The 21526-nt window shown below is 39.1% G+C and overlaps 1 protein-coding gene across 8 annotated transcripts in view; it reads right to left on the bottom strand.

Moving 5' to 3' along the window:
- The window catches only part of FHOD3 (formin homology 2 domain containing 3), a 366964-nt gene that overhangs the window by 112251 nt on the left and 233187 nt on the right, over positions 1 to 21526 (bottom strand). For all 8 annotated transcript variants that reach the window (XM_088171487.1, XM_088171498.1, XM_088171447.1 and 5 more), the window contains exons 7-9: positions 11179 to 11290; positions 4396 to 4490; positions 172 to 315 (exon numbers count right to left, since the gene is read on the bottom strand). In XM_088171487.1, coding sequence (XP_088027613.1) covers positions 172 to 315; positions 4396 to 4490; positions 11179 to 11290 — 351 coding nt within the window. The remainder of the gene's footprint in view (positions 1 to 171; positions 316 to 4395; positions 4491 to 11178; positions 11291 to 21526) is intronic.

Here is a 21526-nt window from a genome sequence, read left to right as displayed (position 1 = left end):
TGTGCCACAGCAGGTCACATATAAAATGTGTATAATACTTACAGCAACCAGATGTTTTTCTTTTAAAATAGGAGAGATAACCAAATTTCACCTAGGTTACATTCCCCCCTCCTCTCAGCTTTGAAGTTTGCACAAGCTGTAAGATGCATAAAACAGGGCATGTTATGTTACCTCATAAATGTTAAATTGCTCAACTAAGTCCAAGTCTGTTCCTTTCTTGTTCAAGTGTCTCTGTGAAATAGCTTCAATGCCTAGCTCTTCCAGACAGTCCACCACATCGTAGAAAGAGTCTTGATCTGGCAATCCTGACAGCGTCTAAGAATCAAAGGAAAAACATTTAAATCTGCTTGTTTTGAAAAGAATTAAACAAAGGATTTTAAAAGCGGGTGGCAAGTGGTGCTATGCATGATTTCAATAAAGTAAAACCCATGATGTGGGATTAGAGACACTGATAGAAAATAAAAAACAAGTGGCACAGCTTTTAACAAACAAATCTGCACTGTGTAGAAAAATGAGTAATTGGCAAAACAAATCAATGTTGTTATTTTATACAAGGAAGTATGGAAAATGCAGGTCTTTAAAATACACAGTTGGGTTCTTTCTGGCTGCATTCACGTACAGACTTAAAGAACAGAGAATATAAAACCATCAAACACGGAGATAAAAGCAATGACGGAGAAAAAAATCTGAAACATTAAGCTAGAAAGAGTAAACCTCAGTTCCTACTGATTCCTGTAAGTTTAGCCTTAAAAAGTCCAATGCACAGCTGTGTGATATTAGGATAGCAGGAAATACCCTGCACCATGTGCCTACTTGCCCTCCACACCTGCAGCAGCAGTCATCTTCCCTGAGTACATGTTTGTTTCTATCAAGAGATAGTGAATCCTCTCCTCCCTTTCAAATTAGTCTTAATAAAGGTATACTGACTCCTTAATTCCTATTCCAGCTTGCTACTGATTTCTAGTCAGTTTGTGCTGATTTTTTCTGCTCCTTATGCATGACGTAGAAAAACTAGTTTAATGTTGAGCACAATCTACTGAGCACACCATGCCACCTGCCTGCAGGGCAACAACACATCCCTCGCCACATGAACCAGTTTATGCAGAGCTGTTGCTGCAGAATACCTGAGAGCATACGCTGGAAGCAGCACAATTTTTCTGGATTAGCTCACCAGAGAGAAGTTTACTCTGAAGTGTTTTCCTCTCTCCCATTCAATTAGCTAAGTAATTTATCTATATTCCCAGCAGAGGAGAGAAAGAGCAAGGGAAAGAGATGCAAACCCCAGGCCCTCTCCAAGGAGAGTTACATCTTCTCATGCCTGGGATGGGATGAACTGTGCTCTGTGAATGCTGTTTCCCTGAAGCCCATCTTTTCCAAGGTGGCTCTGAGCAGCTCAATGCAGAAAACAGCAGCCCCTCTGTGCTGTCTCCCTACACCAAGAAGCTTTACATGCAGAAAAATGGGTCTGGATTACATGACTAATGAGAGAGAAATGGGCAGCTGGCATAGCTGTCATGTTAAAGCACCTCTTTCTTGTGACGCAAGAAACTAAAATATGTGCATCAACAACGTGCATTTTAATTTAATATTTTTTTCCTAACTAAACACAACACAGCAATATTTTCTTCTTCAGTCATTATAGGATTATTGGTGAAATCCACCACAACAGGAATTCTTAGCACAAAGATCAATTAACTGTTAAGGTTATATATTCATACTTTAATTAAGAATTTATCTCTTTCCAGTATAGCATTTAAGCCTCTGTGTAGAACCCACTGAAGACTATGAAACTCAAACGTCCTAAACAGTGCTGAAAACAGATACCACATTTATTTTGTTCCTTTCTAAACTGACACCTAGCATTGAGTAAAAATCTAACGATTCAGCAAATGAAGTTCTCAGACTTAACATTCAACTTTAACTGGGATGCAGAAATATTATAATAGAAAAGTGTTCAACTATGAAATAGAAAAGTGTTCAACTATGAGGCTTTCAGATGCAAATGAAAGACATGGACAATGCCTTCATGTACAGTAGGGTGTGATGTTTTATCTGCAAAACAGTAGAGGAGTAGTCAGATCTTCTGAGCATTTACTTCCAAAAATAACAAGAAATTATCTTAATATTGCTATGCAGATCACCCATCTTCAAGTATAGCTCTTTTAAAATCCAAAGTAAGGCAAGCTGTAGACTGGAAATAGCAGCATAAGGTAGTATTTACTGGCAACTGCTGCTGTCAGCAGCCTTTTATTGGTTATTATAATTTTAAATAACACAGCAGTGTAAATCCAATTGTTAACCAGAACTGGGCAATTGAACTCCCAAGTATAGAAATAAAATATATTTTCTTTGCACGGTTTGTCATTACACTCACAAATCCACTTCCAGAGCCTAAAGCTTATCAAATTGAATTTCTAACTACTCCAAGGAAAATAACAAAGGTTATAGTGGAACAATGCATAACCAGAAGTAACTACACTGGGATCACTCTCATCTAGGAGATTCATTAATGCCTAAATCCTCACAAATTAGGAGAAGGTTAATAAAATATTGTAATAACTAAATTGGCTAAGCATCAACAAAAGACAGGGAGAGGATAAAAGGGCTGGAGCAATTCTTATGTCTGGGCAGATATGTTTTCTGCTTTGGAGCAGGAAGGAAAACAGTCTGTAAATGGATACATGGAGAAAGAAAAATGAGTACAAGCATGCTTCCTTAAGACAAATCCTTCATGAGGACTCTGCCCGCACTGAAAACTTTGACATTTCCTTGTCTAGAGAAGCTTAAACCATCTGAGCCTTCTTTGTATTCTCTGTGGGGGAAAAAATTACAACTGTTACATGCTGCTTGCTGTTTTCTCTATAATCATGAAAAACATCCCATTAAAAACATCATAAAGCTGCCCATAAGCCAAATCATAATTATAGGTGTGGATTTGTGGGATTCCTCTCTTCCTTGATCTTCATAACTGCCTTGCTTCTTTGACTGTGACATGCTTTTTCTTTTTGCATGTTTTCAAAGAACTACCTCCTCCTAAAAATAGTTTTAAATGTACTGAAAAACTCAGACTAAAGGGATCAACTGCAGGACAATAAAAGCGTCAGCAGGGAAGATCTTTGAGGAAGTCCAACACCAGGTAGGTTACAAAGTGTGCAAATGATGAAGAGAACTATCTCAGAAAGAGGAATCAGTACACAAAAGGTGTAAAGCAGAGACATTAATGACTAGTCACCTTGGCTTTAACAACAGCTACAGACAGAAGCATATCTAACTGGTGGGGCTTTTCAGAAAGAGTACAGCAGTAAGGTAAGGTGGTCTTTTAAACTCAAGAGGAAACTACTACTGTGGAAGCAGGAGCAAGGGTGAGTCCAAGCATAAGTACAGTAAGATCAGTAATGTCACCAGGAGAGGTTAGTCCCCCTCAGGCATATTTGCTGGAAAATATCTGCCATTAAGAAATAATTTTACTAAAAAAACACAAACAAAAACCTAACAAAAAAGCAACCCACAATTCTAATCGTGTAGCCCAATAAGCTGGCAGCTTGGTGTATTACCTCCACGAACAAACTCAGCATCTTCAAGTGGATATAATAAGTAATAATAATATTTCCTAATACTCTGCCCTATTAAGTACAACCATAAACCACACAGTTATTTTGTTTGCCAAGAGTATGCTGGCCTTCTGTGCTCTTTAAAAAAAATTATCTTCAATTTTAGTACACCCCTTCAATTTGTCTATGACTAGATGCTGATTTTTAAGGAATTTACACTAATAAATTTCTAAATTTCAAGGACTTTCCATTTTGTCCTTCCCAATAGCATAAGTCAGTATTTCAGAAAATATTTACCTTTACTGCAAAACTATGATTTGTAAATCCAGTCACCAGAAAATATAAGGGAAGAAGAAAAAATAAGAAAAAACCTTACTTTTTTAAAGCAGAAGCACTCTTACTACCACTCAGACCTGCTAAATTCATCATATTTGTATCGCAGTAAAAAAAACTATTTAAACTATATGAATTAGAAAACTGTGCACAGCACAAGCCTTTGTGAGCATGTGATCTTTACACCAGCATTTGCTTTCCTGCTTTCCTTGAATAGTCTGCTGAGTTAGTTTGTCACGTTTTCCTTTAGCACTGCATTGTCAGCGCTGGGAGAGGAGCCATGTCAGACCACAATTCCACACAACATCCACCAAAATAACAATTCTGCTCCTGGCTGCTGCCTCTGGGTGGCTGCAGCACAAGTAACAGGAGTGTACAGATCGATTACAGCTTGTCCTGCAACATCTCTGGGACAGGTCTCTGCTGTTATATGCTCTCAACAGGGAAGTTCATCATACAATTGGAAACACGAATATTATCTGCACCAGCCATGCTAACAAAGTAAACAAACCTTGTTAACCAAAGTCATTGCATAAACCAGTAGTTCTGTATCAACTCCATCCTTCTCCTCCAGTATCTCCATGATGTTGGACCATGGCTTGGCTCCTGGAGGAAAAGAAGAAACTATTGGTTATAGTGGTCAAAATGGAAAGCCACAGCAACAACAGTCATCCAAGAAGTAGCACAAGTTGGAGTATGTGGCCAGGTGAAAGTTCAAGCAGAAAGATCCAGCTTTGTCTACAGTCTCTCCTGCTCTCCTGAGAGCAAAATTAATGTAGACAGTGAAAACTACAGTCCAGCCTATTGCAGGGATATAAAATATGGCAGGTGGACTCTCCAAAGGTACCAACTTCTCTCCCTTGATGACAAAGGAAGCTTTGTTAGCACAGTATGACTGACACTGAAATTCTAAAAATCAGGTGACAGGAATTTTACCCAGCCTATCACAGGCTTTGTGTGAATAAATCTTCAGCAGAGACCGACATATGCTTTCAGTGTGCCTGCTGCTCCTATTTCTGGTGCTATTGCCGAGTTGTGCTGCATTAAGGTAAGGCAGGTTAATAAAACATTGTGGCAGAGAAAGTTTTCTCAAATTACAGGCTATGTGTCTTGGAAAAAAGAAATGATCAATGAGGGGAAAAGATTTTTGCTGTGGCTCCTTCTCAAAATACTTTAATAGGAAACCTACCTACAGAACTTTCAAATATGATTCTCTCATTTTCCACTAAGAAAGGTCAACATTTGTGCTTTTAATTACTTGCTTGATTTACATGTTGATTTGAATTTGCATATTTCTCTGATACCTAAAACCCTAATGGTTTAGTGAGTTATTGTGCTAAAAACATCTGACAAGCAACACACCACCCAGACTCAGCCTCTTGTGTGGAAGGTACCTTGTAAAACTGTCCTGTCTCACTTGGCTGAATGGCAAGATGGCTGTATTTACCGAATTTTATCTAGGAAAACTGAAATAAATAACAAAAGACTGCAATTCAGTGTTTTGTTTGGAGTAAAGTTAAAGGGCTAAGCAGAGAGCTAACCTTAGCCTAAAGATATACTCAATCCAACTACACAAACGTAACTGTGACAATCTTTCAATTTCAGAGGGAAACAGAGACAGTATTCCAACAGTTCACATCCCCTGAACACTATACACATGATGAGAGTTTGAGTATAACCAGGCAGCAAAATGCAAATGTGCCATCACAGCCACCTGTCGCTGACTGAGCAGTCACCCCAAGGTGACTCTGAATTACCCTGTAACAGCCCTTGCTTATCAAAGATGATATCATGTATGTACCCTGCTACACAGACATAAAATCTCTGCTAACCAAGGATCTGCATTTTTAGGGCAATGGCAGTGCACTGTGTGAAAACTCTGTCTAAAAGTGAATGTGCAGGCAGCAGTATTTCTCCTTTTTTTTCTTCCCCCTCAGACAGTCTCTGATCTTTACTACTGAGTCAGGGCTTTTTTTATCTTAAGCAAAATCAAAGGAAGAGGGGGATTCATTCTCAGCTCTCCAGATGTATCTATACCCATTACTAATTAAATACTAATTCAAATACATGCCTGTAATGAAAATACACTAGACACCTCTTTCTTTACCAGATTCTCTGTATTACCAGACATTTTTTACAGTATATGTTTAAAAGTCATGTGGAACAAATTCACACAGCTTGCAAATGATATATGATCAGCAGGAATGATATTCTCACTACAAAAATGTTTTCCTGTGGTTTTCAGTGAAAAAATGAAAAATGGAAGGAAATAGGAAAGAGAAACAAAATGGGGAAAGCATGCAAATCTGACTCACAATGATACCATTTGGAAAAACAGTGAGTTGATAGGAACATAAAACCATAATTATTTAATCCACTAAATTATTCAGTGAGAGTCCTTGGTTATTGCAGGCAGGTTCTACTCTTATTGGAACAATCCTTGGGTTTTTTTAGGTAGCATCCATGTGATTGGTTTTTTTCCCTGAAAGTCTCAATAATTCTTCATTATCATAAAATAATAATTTCATGGTCACCTTGCTGTTTTCCTACAAGGATGATATAGAATTTTCTTCTAGCTACACTGTTGTTTTATTTCAGAATGTCATTTAAAAAAAACTTGTTGATCAGTCACACTTACTAGTAAGGCAGCCCTGTTATAGTTCATCTGTCTTTCAAGGGCTTTCTTTATGATGCTGCTACTAAACTTCCAAAATCTAGGCTTAAATTCCAAATTCTTCATCTATTCCCTAAATACAGTCAAGAGGAAGCAGTACTATCAATGACTTTGACAGAGCTATTCCAATTTGTTCCAAGTCGAACCTTTCTTTCAAATGCTATTTCCCCCATTATGATCTCAATCTGAACAGGCAAGAAGTGAATATGGAAATAGCTGTAAGGCCATCTACTACTCACCCAGGATAAGGCAGTTCTGCTGTGGAAGTTGCACCATGAGCTTACTGCTTTGCTGTCCTTGGGTTAATATTCTTGCATATATATATAATGAGAATCTACAGTTTCCAAGCTATGATCCATACAGCATGGAACATATGCAGATCCAGCTCAGGTCCCCCTTTCAGAGCACCCCCTTCCAGAGCCTGTGCAGTCCAGTATGGTTAAAGTGAAAAGAGACCTGTTCAGATTGAGATCATAATGAGGAAAATTGCATTTGAAAAGAAAGGTTTCATCTGGTACACTGGAGTATCTCTGCCAAAGTCATTGACAGTACTGCCTCCTCTTAGTTAGGGAATAAGTGAATTTCCTCCTTCACCAGATCCTGTTGCAGAAAAATGATGACAAAGCAGAATGATGATGTAGAAGAATGATGACATAGCATCCTGGGAGCAGAGGGGGATGTTTTGATAAGGTTATGACTTTCATGCAGCACTTGTGGCAAAATCAATGGGAGTGATGAAATAGGCTCAGTGAAGTGAAACACCAGATATTGAGTTTTGTGTGTTCTCCTGCCTCCTAATGGGTAAAATGAGAACTGCTCGACTGCCCTTTAGAGACATCACTTGGAAGAGCTCTTTATCAATCACAGCTATTTTGATAGGGAGGCTGTAGCTTCAACTCTGATGCTACTTGCAGTGTTAGGAGTAACCATGAATGGTATATAGACAAAGAAGAATGAGGTGGCAACAATCAAGCCGATATTGAATTAATACATTCTGTTTGCTGAATAGCATTGCCCATTGTTTCAAGTCCCAGTCTTTCCTCAGTTTCATCTTTAAATGTTTTTATATGTTTCTTTTAATACTTTTGTTTATGTCATACACAAAACCTTGACACCACAGCTACAAAACATCTGCACAGTTTGTATAAAGCATGAAGCATCTTGCACAAAGGCAGAACCTTGCATGAGAACTGCCACCAGTTTAGAGAGTGCCTGTCTCCAGCAGCTATAGGCTGGAAAGGTAGTGATACTTTTGGAAAGACCTTGACATCTTGTACTTCTGGCTATTTATATATGAATGAACATACATCTTTCCATCATACCTACAGTATGTGCGTTAATATAGTGGAATCTAACTATGGATGAAATTTCAGGAAAAGCAAAGAACTGATAATGAGGACCATTTGGCTTTAATCTCTGTCCTAAAGAAGCCCTAGACAGCAGAGTACAATGCCCACTCCACTTCCCAGAGCCCTTGCAGTTCAGTATGCTTAAACTGAAAAAAGATCAAATTCCTCTGGAGTTCTGAAACAAGAAAGCCTGGGAGAAGGGAGGAGCTAAATGGAAGTGCAAGTAGAAGCTAATTCCCACATGACGAGGTCATGCAGTTCTTCATTTATGGTCTGCTTGTACCTCAGAGTAAAGCCAGTACTTCTTTGGATCTCTGTACTTCAGTTTGCATATGGATGTATTATTCACACATAGAAACCACAGATGGGATTGCTTTGAAACCAGGCTGAGTTAATATGGGGTTCTGTAAGATAATCATGTGTGGTACACATGTTGAAGAATTATGTCATATCTCATCACCTCGTATGTACATGAAACATTGAACTTTTATCAAAGCAGTGCTGAACTTAATTACATACCTGCAAGATTTATGACAATGGTTCAAGAAAAGGCTTATTACTTTTTTCTCTCTTTCTGTTTTGTTTCATCAGTCATTAAAGGCAGGTACTTCTCATTTATAAGCCACTAATTTAAAATTAAAAATTAAAACATAGCACATCCACATCTAAAAGAGAAGAGTTTTGACACTGTTTCCCACAGCATTCTTCTGGAGAAACTGGCTGCTCATGGCTTGCGTGGGTGCACTGTTCGCTGGGTAGAAAACTGACTGGGTGGCTTGCTCAGAGAGAGGTAGTGCCTGCAGTTCAGTTCAGCTGGCAGATGATCTCTCTTAGGGTTCCCCAGGTCCTCAGTGCCGGGGCCACTCCTGTTTAAAATTGTTATCAATGATCTGGATGAGGTGACTGAGGGCATCCTCAGTGAGTTTGCAGGTGACACCAAGTTAGATGGGAGTGTTGATCTGCTGAAGGGCAACAAATCACTACAGAGGGATCTGGACAGGGAGGATCAATGGGATGAGGCCAATTATATGAAGATCAAGAAGGTCCTGGTACTTGGGTCACAACAGCCCTGTGCAGTGCTGGGGGCACAGTGGCTGGAAAGCTGCCTGCCAGAAAACGACCTGAGAGTGGTGGTCAACAGTGGCTGAACATGAGCCAGCTGTGTGCCCAAGTGGCAAAGAAGACCAATGGCATCCTAGCCTGTATCAGGAATAGTGTGGCTAGCACCACTAGGGAAGTGATTGCCTCTTTGTACTTGGCACTGGTGAGGTCTCATCCTGAATCCTGTGTTTAGTTTTGGGCCCCTCACTGCAAGAAGGACACTGAGGTGCTGGAGCATGTCCAGAGAAAGGCAATGAAGCTGGTGAAGAGTCTGGAGCACAAGCCTTATGAGGAGTGGCTGCAGGAGCTGGGGTTCTTTTGCCTGGAGGAAAGGAGGCTCAGGGGAACCTTACTTCTCTCTACAATTCCTGAAATGATGTTGTAGCCAGGTGGAGGTCATCCTCTCTTCTCAGTTAACAAGTGACAGGATGAGTTAGATTGGATATTAGGAAGAATTTTTTTTTTCACCAAAAGGGTTGTCAGGTTTTGGAACAGGCTGCCCAGGGAAGTGGTGGAGTCACCATCTCCAGAGGTATTTAAAAGACATGCAGATGTAGCACTGAGGGACATGGTTTAGTGATGAACTTGACAGTGCTGTGTTAATGGTATGACTCAAAGGTATTAAAAGTCTTTTCCATCTAAAATGATTCTGTGACTCTATTATGTTGATGACCTAAAATGGGAGCTAAATATAAAACCAGGAAAAAAAATCTCTTAAGGAGCTAAATACAAGTGCTTAATAAAAATAATTTTAAAATACAGGAAGAAGGAAAAACTGGGTATTTGGGCTAAGGTATTTGCAGGAGTTCATTAAATAATCCACCAAAGCATAGGTATGAGAATTCCTGTAAAACCTCTCCTTATGGTCTTATCATATGCTCATCTGACTACATGCATCACTTTTTTCAAGCCTTGTGCTGTTACTTGTGTTATTACTTAGAGGCATGCAAATGACGGCCTAAGGCTGTTCTACAGATACAGAAGGGAATACTTTGTTTAGGGTCCTCCTTTCTCCTTTTTCTTTAATGACTTTACTAGCATGTTAATAGATACAGTGCATTTTGAGCTCATTGAGAATACCAGTGAGTTCAGAAAGCTGATGAAATACTAAGCATGACTGAAAAAATGAGTCACAGTGCTCACAGGTACATGAATATTATAATCATATTTATGCTTATGGCATTGTAAGGTCTACTGGCTTTAATTTAAAACAGAAAGCCAACCTGCAGAATTCACTGTTTTGAATTGCCCCTGCCTGCTTCCCTGCTATAAAAGATAATTTGGGTTTTTTCAACCAATTCTGATAACTGAAAGCAAAATCTGTCTCCTTTTTCCTATTTCTGGCACCACCTTTCTCCCCAGCCCCCAACATTTTCTTGTTTCACTTTTACCGTATCAAGTCTCTCAGACATGTTCAGTATGGAGGGAGTTACTACACAGAGGGAACCTTGCTTTCAACCTCCATGTTTGAGACCACAACAATGGATTTCCTAACCTCAAAAACTCTCCTTGAGGCAAAAGAATGTTTTACATCAAGAAAAAATGCCCCAGAAGCTTAGTGATGGCTTTGTGGGAAGAACAAGAAAGAACCACTTTTGTTCTATTTATTTGTAAAAAATACAGTATACATATTCAAGCATTTTTCATGAGCCTGAAGGGTAACAGCTTTCATAGTATAATATCTGCTCAAGGGCTTTATTTTAATGTAACAACAGATGGTTTTGCTTTTACTCTAAAGCCTGTACTATTACTGACCTCGTCTTTCTCTTCAAAGGGATTACACTGATTAGATATCATTTTCTCTTCTAAATCAGACTGCCTCTTCTCAGAAGGAAGTGGAAAAGTGGTCTTCCCCAAAGGAGCCTCTGAGGTTGGAAGATTCAGGAGGGAGTTTACTCAGCATGTGGGTGCAGGGAAAGGGCAATGACTCTGGCACCCCAGGAGGCAATTGAGTTCCTCAATTTTCACTCTTCACTTTCCCATTATAATTAATTCTTCAAACAACCTTAGGTTACATGAATACTTTAAAAATGCTTTTAAGAAATGAAGGGTATGTTGGACAAAGCAGGCATCAATGAAAGCAACTCTAGAACCACTGAAAGCAGTGATGCAATCCTACCTTGATCTCAGTGGTGCTGGGATGTTGCAGATCCCTGGCAAGGCTACTCACCTCTCTTTTCATCCACTGTAGATACTGCCTGGATCAAAAGTGGTGCATTGGATTCTGTGTACTCCACAAACACCAGCAGCAGCTTCAGTGCTGTTTTTACCACCAGGCGAAACTGGAAGAAAAAAACGCGACTTGTCATTCTCCAAACCACAGCATTCCCAGATGTGTGAAATGACACTGGGCAACAGGCAAGCCCAGCAGTCCACATCTGGTAGTAACACACAAACAGAAGAGATGAAGCTGAGACAGCACTGAAGAAATGACAGGTAGTCAGCTGGCTGAGAATTTCATTCACTGGACAGTGCTCTCCTAGGAAAGTCCCAGTTAGTCAATGAATCCAAATGAAAACTTAATACTGCCACAAGTAACAAAAGGGTGAAGATCCCACCTCTGCATTGCTGCCCAAAGCTTGATATACACAGAACCCACTGAACTAACCAAGCATGTATTTCTCTATTTTTCAGCACATTTATTTCCTCCTTTTGCTCTAAGCCTTTAATCCTGTCAAAATGCTGTATGATGGGATGGTTTCCTCCTTATGCTTTCTTCTCTTCTTATAATGCTACTATTTAATCCCTAAATTATTAAATAGATTGATCTTCACTATTAAACACAACTTGGGAGGAAGTGTGTATAATCTCCAACTATCCCACCCTGTCACAAAATGTGTGATTTACTGGAACTGAGAATTCTGCCTGCAAGTTTTCAAACTCAGGTTTTTGTACATCCTTAGGAGTGAGTGTTCATCGAAGACTCAGCATTGGTAAAATGCATCTACTAGAATCCAAACTCTATCAATTTCACCACAGAGCTCCCATTTCCAGAGAGGACCATTTGACTAAAAGAGCTGAGTAAGAATTTTTACGGATAATCAAGTATGATTACTTGGCATGATCGGGTATGTGAAAAACCAACTCTTTATTTAAGGGGAGGATTTTTTAATAGGCAGGGCTCTACATGCTGAGAGGGCTTTTACTGGGGGAATTGATACTGGTTCAAATTGGCTATACTCTCAGTCTAAAATAAAGGATTATTATACAGTTTCTGTCAATATTGATTAATTCCCATTTCCAAATATTTTTCAAGTCCTCTCAACACAACTCTCCTAAGAAGCAAAAAATCATTAATAATTTCATAGATGTACACATGGTTGCAAGACCATGGCTATGTCTATATTTTAAAAGAGACTGCAAGTGCAACAGGCAGTCAACTCAAGCTATTATGCTCACATAACCACTCGTGGAGATGTACTGGAGTTCGCTTGAATATAATGAGCTAAAATGCAGCTTGCTGCTATAAACGCACAGTTCAGTGTCAACACTGATCCCAGCTATTTCCCTAGTTTCTTGGGGTTTACTCTTGCAGAATTGAGCTTAATGCACGCAATGGCACTACTTGCAATGCAAAATATTCTGCTGTTGAATCTAGACTTTTTTCAGGCTTAATGTGCTGTCAAATTGTTGAATTTTAGGGCTGACAGCCAGGAAATCTGAGTGACAAACCTGACCAGGTCCCTTAAGTCCCCTGGTTAGTCTAATTTGCAGTTGTACTGCTGCAGTGATACTTCACAGGTACATGGAGTAGTCAAATTAAATGAAATTGAAGCCTGATAGCACAACAAATCACTTCCCCACAATTGCACTGTACATCTGTATATTTGCCTTTCAGGCCAATACCACAGTGTTGCTGGTCTGCAGTGATATTTCTCTTAGGAACCAAGTTCAATTGTTTAATAAATACATGAATGAATTTCCAAAAGGTCACCACTATTTTTGTAAAGTTACTTTGTAAATAGGAGTTATACCAGATTCCTATAAACTATTCTAGCATTAACATACTTCCCAGATAACCATTTACATTACATACTACCTTCTAATCTGATTAGGGTTTTTTCCTTAGAAAAGAAAGCTCAGATATTACTTTTGATGGTTCTTAAAACCTCAAGTCTTGGCCATGTGGTGACAATGGGATGAATTTACACCTAAGTGCTGCATGGCAAAGTTCCCATATGTCTCCGTTTGACAGGAATCAATGGGGGACACACCAGGTTTAAATCTATTTTGGCAAATCTCTTTTTTTTTCCAGGAAGAAGAACCTTAGGAAGTACCTTTGCTCAGACTGTTGCCTGCTGGCCATGGCAGCTGCTGCAATAAGGATCTGGTCCCTCTGCACCTGCCACGCTGCAAATCCTGTGTAGCCTCAGGGCAGCCCACTGCAGTTGCACCAGACCAAGGCTCAAGCTGGCTGATTTCGGGTGCTGCCTGCAGGAATCAGCTTCCTGTGCTCAGCAAGCTAACAGACGGCTTTGTGAGGAATAAATGCCACCCAGCAGCAGTCCCGGAGAAAATGAGCCATTAGCAAAGCTATGTTTTACTTGCCGTTTAGGTCCTCGAAGGACAATCTAAGTTCAGTTTGTCAATTTGCAAATTTTCAGGGTTTATCCAACTCCTCACAAAAGAGTCTATTAACCCTGGAAGTGGAGGTGCTTTCCAGTGAAGATGCCTACCATGGCTGCTCTCTTCCTGCACCAGCACAAACACTAGCTTTGAGAAAACTTGCATTTAAAACAATGCTCTTTCCTGCTTAATAGAAAATGGCATTTGGGACTCCTGTGGGTCTGCCTGCTGCTTTGGACACTTTGGGCAAGGACAAAAGCAAAAGACTAAACTGAACAATGCTTTACAGAGGACTTACCTAGCTACCCATGACCCACACAATCTTTGTGCTCATCCTGCAGTGCTTTTCAAAACTGCATTAACAGTGTTTCTTGACAGGAGCAGGCAATCATTGCACTGCCCCTGGGAAACTGAAGTCTTCAGCCAGCCACAGCCTCTCTGAGACATCTGATAGCCTGTCACAGCCAGACACAAAAACAGTCCAGAGCCTGACATGCTCACACCAAAATCAACTCTAATTATCCACGGTGGCACCAGGCAGTCTCTGAAAGGTCTGTTCAGGCATACCTGGTGGCAGGACTCATGTGAAGCACAGGGAATTTTTTTAATATGGCCTCCCACATGATGTCCTATCTGTTGTATGTTCACTCTGTGACCACCTGTGGGCCTGAAGTTCCCATTTGTGATTAACTATTTGACTTCCAAAGTCGGAAATCCTTGCAGCTTCCTGTGTGAGCTCTAAACTGTGTTTGCAGGACATACCTTTTCAATTAATTAGATAGCTAGACTGCAAATAAAATAACTAAATCTCAGCATTGGGAGAATGCTTAACAGGAAGAAACAGCAGCAGTTCACTGATTTTCTTGCTTTCTTTTGCAAAGTCATGTGACTTTTTGCCAGTCACTATCCTTTTATTTCACATGATTTACCCAGACGGCACAACAATAGGAGCAACAGAAAAAAGTTTCATGTATCTTTCACGAGCAGGTGAATCACTAATAATCTGAATCACTGTTAAAAACTTCATGAAAGCTTTTAAGATTGTTTTTTCTGGTACTCATTTCCTAATGAAAAGGAGAAAAACTGCTTTTTGAATCTACTTCAATAGTCACAATTTTGTTAAAACCCATGGGCCAATCACACTTCTACTTCAAACAGGACTAGAAAGGCTACAAAAGAGTCAGACATGCTAGCTCAAAAAAACTCCTATTATCATCACTTTGCAAACATTGGTTGTTCTAATTAAATCCCAATTTCCTTTTCTTAAATATTGCTGCTTAGTTAAAAAAGAAGGCTCACTGAGGCAATATGCATACTCACTGCTTGGTAAAATAACTTTTTAACAGTTCTGAGATTAAATCAGGATTCTTGAGTATCCAAACACTGAACTATCCAAACGTCTATTAAGCTAGAAAAGAAAGTTCATGTTGTGTTTTTCTATCATGTGCAAGCCAATTTATAGAGAGGAAATGATGTTAGCATCTTCTGGTTAAGATAAGAACAAGCCAGAAACGTAAGAGGAAGAAGAAAAATTATAAACCTTTTCTCTCTTGCTTTACCTTATACAGTGCAGTTTGGCAGTTCCTTTCCCTTTTATCTCTTTATATTTAGACAATTACAGACTCAGACAGGGATACCACACAACAGGCTGCAAAACTCATGTCTCATGGAAGGGCTTATCACAGTTGTTAATCACTTGTCCAGAAAGGCTTTAACCTTTACAAGGAATGTTGTCACAAAGTTCATTGACTTAGAGACCAAAGCAATATTTGTAGAGATCAGATTGAAACATTCAGGATTCAATTATTTTTACTTTTAAAAAGGAAGAAAATAATAAGGAAATGGAATAAAAATATTTTACTAGGGGAGATGTAGCTACTTTGGATTTAAGCTATTCAAATTCAAAGGAGAAATAGGCATTGAATTTTTAAATAAAGATTTACTACAGCCAAATCCTCTGAAACCTAATCCAGGTGCAGACTTGGACTTACTGTAGGTGAGGTACTCATCCTCTTGGTAGGACACAGCCAGGCAGAGCTGCAGCTAAAGAACCACCCAGTGCAACCAGTGGTCAGCCTGCCAGGGAGAGGTGCACAGGGAAGCTGGAACCCTTCTTTCTCTTGGGGTGCAAAGATGCCCCCAACTTCAGATCTAGTGCTGCAGGAAGAGCCCATTGGCATCCCACCAGCACCTGCAATACAGCTCAATTTCATGTTTTGCAAGGGAACAAACAAAATTACCTTCTGTTTACAAAAGGAGGAAAGATCTTCCTGCAATGGAAGGTTTTATATACATATTTAAATAAAATACATTATATAGATCTATATTTAAATAGATAGATATATTAGATAGATATAGTGTATCTATATAAAACCAGTATTTCTTATAATAAACAACAAATATATAAAATAAATATTAATACTATATGGTAACATTATAATATATAATATTATCATAGTATACTGTTTTCCTTTGTAATAATCAAGAAAAATGAAATATAAATATTGGGCTTGAGAGAATCTCAGAGTAATAATTTAAGTCGGAATGGCACTAATATGATTCTCCTTCTTAGTTCCCTTCCTCATATAGCACATGCTCTATCCCATCTCACTGTCATGGTGAGCCCCACTGGACTTGCTCCAGTAGATAAATATCTATCTCATACTGAGGAGCCCAACACTGACTCCTGAACTCCTGATGCAGCCTTATCAGCACCAGACAGGGAGAGGTGTTCACTTTCTTCAACTTGGTGGCTACGCTCCCACCAGTCCAGCCTTGGGTTGCATTTGACCTTCATTCACACAAAGGCACACTATTAGCTCCTGTTCCAATCCATATTCTCTTATTCAGAATGAGTAGACAGAATCATACGGTGTGATGCTAAAATAAATACCTGTAATTTTTCCAGATTTTAAGAAGAGAGAGGGTAATGGCTTTAAACTGAAAGAGAGAATACTTATATGATAGGAAGAAATTCTTCATTGTGAGGGTGGTGAGGCACTGGAACAGGTTGTTCAGAGAAGTGGTGGATGCTCCATTCCTGGAAGTTTTCAGGGCCAGATTTGATAGGGATTTGAGTAAACTGTCTAGTGGAACTAAACACAGTAGCAGAGGGGTTGGAACTATGTGATCTTTAAGGTTCCTTCCAACCCAACCACTCTATCTTGTGATTCTATGACATCCCACTATTTTTAAAATTAGTATTAATTTTTCTGAAATCTCTGCAACAATGTCATTTCAGTATTTCACATGCTGTTCACCTGTATTTATGTAAAAGAATGTCTCCACTGCATCCAACATCTCAGTGAACCTTTCTGTGCTGCAGAAAGCCAGTCAAGAGCTCCAACACTGAGTGCAGAGGCAGGAAGAGCCACCTCTGATGTGGTGACTGGAGATCAGCTGTCTCAGAAGCACGCAGAGCTGGCTAAACTTTGGAAAGAGCCTTAACACCTACAGCAGGAGCTTTGGAAATATGCTGCATGGAGTGCTTACATAAGAGACAAAACTGGGGCTTGGGGTACCAAACAAGCAAGGAGAAAGACAGGGGACAAAATATTTGAAACTCCCTAATACTAGGATTTGCAAGTGCCTTACAGAACACAGAAACAATCCAAACTCTTTCTAGTCTCTCTCTTCTCCAAAACTGACATTTGAGGTTAGGTACTTCACTCCAAAATAAGGTGACATGTCTATTTAGTAATTCAGTTCCTTTTTATTCATAGTTCCTGAAGGCAGGAATGACCACAAGAATGAGATCCTTCTGTGCCACCTAAGCCAAGAACTTCTAATCAGCCTTATTTTCCATCAGAACTTTAAAGCAGCATCTTTTAAAGATGGAACATTTAGAAATTCAAATGACCTACAGAATACCAAACAAAACTTTGTAAATGAGTATAATCTTCCTTTACTAGAAGGAAGAAAGGATTCATATGTGCTGGGGCCCTAAAAGCTGCTTGATGGACCACAATGAACACATGCCAACTCCTCTACTTTCTTTTCAGAGACACAGCATCTGCCCAAGTCACAGGCTGTGCACAGCACAGGGAGGATCACAAAGCTGGGAGACAACAGTTAAATACAGCATGCACAAAGTATGTGAATAACTCCCATTCTAGGTACTGAATATTGTCAATACCTAGGCATTTTATGTCATTGGGGATGTAACTATAAGCTTAGATGCAAGATGCTCCAAAATCATCCGTTAAACAAGTCTTTTCATCTGAATGTCCCTTTAAGTTTTTGCTCCACAAAATGTGTAATGCTAGGAATGGCAGAGAAACACATGCCTTTGCTATTCTGAAAATGAAGTTTCTCAGGACTTTGCAAACATACTGGGTAATGATTACATGTTCTGTGCACTGTTACATATGTGGTGTGTATTTGTGGTGAGAATTCTGACATGAAGAGAAAGGTCATTAAAAAGAAATTCATCTGGCCTACCAACAAAACACAGGGATGAGCAAATAGTGATTAGTGAATAGTCAACAGGGGAAAAAAAAGTCTCATGCCTGAAATTACTATTTACACCATCAGTCGAGGTCCAGAAGAAGAAGAGGAAAATATGAAAAAACAGCAGTACACAGAAGTAGACAACTCATATAACAAATCAAAGCATACTGCAGGTCAAAGTGGCTCTCAGATGAACACCTACAGCTCTGATGGGAGCTTTGAAAGAATATATTTGGGGTAGAAATCAGCCCACTGTTAAGTCATTTCTAATGAGCCTGTAGCTGTGTTTCTCTTGCAGCATTCGCCACATCAGACAGACATTGTTTGAATAAACCTAAGGCTGCAGTGCTTGGAACAAGACTGAGATGCTACAGGGTGTTTTTGAGCATTTCCCTCTCCTCCTTTTGGAATATCAATGACAATCTTGAAGAGGTGGGGAAGTGATTTTCTGCTCCTATGAAGTAGTCTAAAATGACTTTTTGTTTTATGACAGGATGAATGAAGGACCATTCACAGCTCTACTGGACAACATGCAAAGTGAGAGCAATCTTGTTCTGCTTTTCCCCCCTAAAACACACCAATTCCTCCAGTGTCTCCCATGAGAACTGTTCATTGTGTAAAAATTACATGTAATTATTGAGCTAGAAAGGAGGACAGGGTAGGACTTGGAGATTAAAGGACTATATAAAGAGATTAAACTTTTTTACTCTCAGGTGACTCCTGAGCTGGTGTCCTTCCACCTTTGTCAGGGGCCCAACCACAGGCCTACTAGGTGTTACAGTTTTAAAAGCCTTTCTATTTGGCTTTTTCAGATATTGCTGAAACAAAAGGGTTTGGTTTCAATTAAAGTTTTAGTTTTTTCCATTGCAAAACACAAACCAAAAATATTTCAGTGGAAATTTGCCATCAGCCCATGTCCAGACCAGGAATTATGCTTCGCTTGTAAAGATTTACACTCAGATTTAATTTTCTTTCTCTCTTCAAATAGTGCAGTTTCATTGTATCATCTGTTGATTCTTTTATTAACCATTCCCAAACATTGATATCTTTTAGGACTCCAGGAAAATAAACACTATCAGTACCTCTAGAATTGTCTTCTCTGTCTGGACAAAGATTATGATTGAATTATCTTAAATAAGGTATAAAACACTTAGCTTGAGAGAAACCACAGTAACATGAGAACCAATTTCTGGTTAAACTCATGCTTATGTGTAATGTGCTATCAAACATGATAAGGAACAGACCTCTTTATTCTCTTTTTGTCTTCTACAAACATGTACCTTATTTATGTGTAGTCCAAGTTTTCTAACATTTTCCTGTTATGGATCATAGAGTAAGATTGTCTAATAAAGTTTGTTCCTTTCATTAGATAGAAAAGTCTTGGTTGAGTATACACTAACGTAGCTTTATGCAAAACCACTACCAACAATATATTATGATATGTGTAATGTCATTCTAATACAACTTAGCATCTGGAAACATACTGCCTGACTAGGCCATTTTTTGGTACTTCCAGCAAATCCGTGACCCTAAAGTCTGTCAGTCACAGTCAAACATGACAGTTCTTTAGGAATTAGTAATATGTCTGTTACATAAAATGTGTGTTTCTGATCAGCAGAATAAATTAAAAATAACCCTGTTTCTCTTGGACAGTACCCTGATGATCTGTTCAGCAATGGATTCAACAGTGAGATTTCATGTTTTGGTAACAGTAAGGTAAGTAGATAATAAGCAACAAGATTTGAAGCCATGCAGCATCAGAATTCCATATTGCAAATGAGCTTGCAAACTAAAATGGATCACAAGAATGGGGTTTGTGTGCCTACATAGGGGAAATATGATTAAGGCCATTTGGCATGTCTTTTTTTTTTTTTTTTCCTTATGACCAAGGAGTTACATGCTGAGCTTTCCCACCAGCTCCCTAAATTGATGTATGATGTTAGCCTTGAACTACGCTGTCCTCAACAGACGGTCACTGGGCTGAACCTCTGGCAACCGGAAAAGTTTCAGAGATTGGCAGTTTCAGCAACTTCTCTTCCTTGGGCAGGGCCAAGTTGATATTTCCTTAGCTCTGCTACAAAAAAAAAATAAATTGTAACACAAAAGGAAAAGATTTTTTTATGAACTTAATTGCAGATAGGACATTATCTTCACTCCCTGCTCTGAAATCCCCTTCATATCACACACTTTTAGCATTTGTAATACTGCTGAATGACATCTTGGTTTGTGAAAACATCTCATGTAATACAAAGTCACCTTACTCAAGACAAAAGGCAATTAATTTTAAAGAGAGAAGGGATTCAATAACCTATTACTAAGGTATCTCATGCAAAGCATTTAAGCATCTGTAAGGATCTACAATTAATCAAATCATGCAACAATTCTATGATGTACGCTGTGATTGATCACATTTTATGTACAGAAAAGATGAAGTACTGTACATTTAAAAGGCAAACAGAAGATCTAACATTGCATCTTATTTCTTCTTTTAAGCCTCCAAGTAAATATTTGACTAACATGTGTTTTCAGAAATATTTTATATTCCAAATTAAGCAGCAGAGAGTGCTTCACAAGCTTCAGTATGTTTGATATGGGAACTGTGTACAAAAGCAGAATATCAAAACTCTAATGTCTTCAAGACGTTAATTTTCCTCCTGGCCAGTGCACAGAGCAGAGCTCAGAGGTCACTCTGTCCCTGACTGTGAAAGCCATCACCAATAAAATGAATGAATTATGGTCAAAGCCAGAGGAAAACACTGAAAAAACAGAACTATTAGAGTACCTTCTCTTGGAGCCTCTTTACAAAATTAAACCCACTGAAATACACAACAACCATGAAGAGCACAGAATTTTCACCCTTTTTTCCTTAGGCGTCTGTGCTGTCCTTCCCACTTCCTACTTCTGGACTCTTTCCTGTAACTATGGGATCTATCCACCCACTTCACTGTCACACTTGACACTAGTGGAGCTATGTTCCTACTCAGGTTGAAAAAGACATTACAAAAGACCCCAAGTCAGCAATCTCATAAGAGAAAAGGAAGTTTCCAGTCATTTTGAAAGAGACACAGATAGAAGATTAGTTCTCAGTCCTCAGCCTTCCACCAGCCATGCTGCAGGCTGCCATTTGCACCAAAGAAGGCACAGGAGACACAGCAGGACTGAGCCACCAAGAGCATGTGGGATGGCAAAGAAAAAGCAAGGAAGAAGGAAAACAAAAATAACAAACTGCTTCATTAGTTCTATTGCTTATGAAACAACTTGCTAGAGTTAGTGGCCTTGGCAATGTCCTGTTTAAATAATATCAAGGTTGAGTTCAAGGACCCTAGGGGAAATAACTATTTGAGTTTGCAAGTATAGTGGAAGACTATTCTATTATTATTCTGTGGTTTTCTGCACGTGAAATTTGTTCTTTCAACAGTTTCATTAAAATGTACTCATATTAAATACTCAAACTATTCCTGTGTTTAAATAACTTCACCTGAAAACAACTGTAAGTTTAATGA

This window comes from Sturnus vulgaris, chromosome 1 (genome assembly GCF_052056855.1).
Source record: "Sturnus vulgaris isolate bStuVul1 chromosome 1, bStuVul1.hap1, whole genome shotgun sequence".
Lineage (NCBI taxonomy): Eukaryota > Metazoa > Chordata > Aves > Passeriformes > Sturnidae > Sturnus > Sturnus vulgaris.
This window is presented reverse-complemented; position numbering and strand designations above follow the sequence as displayed.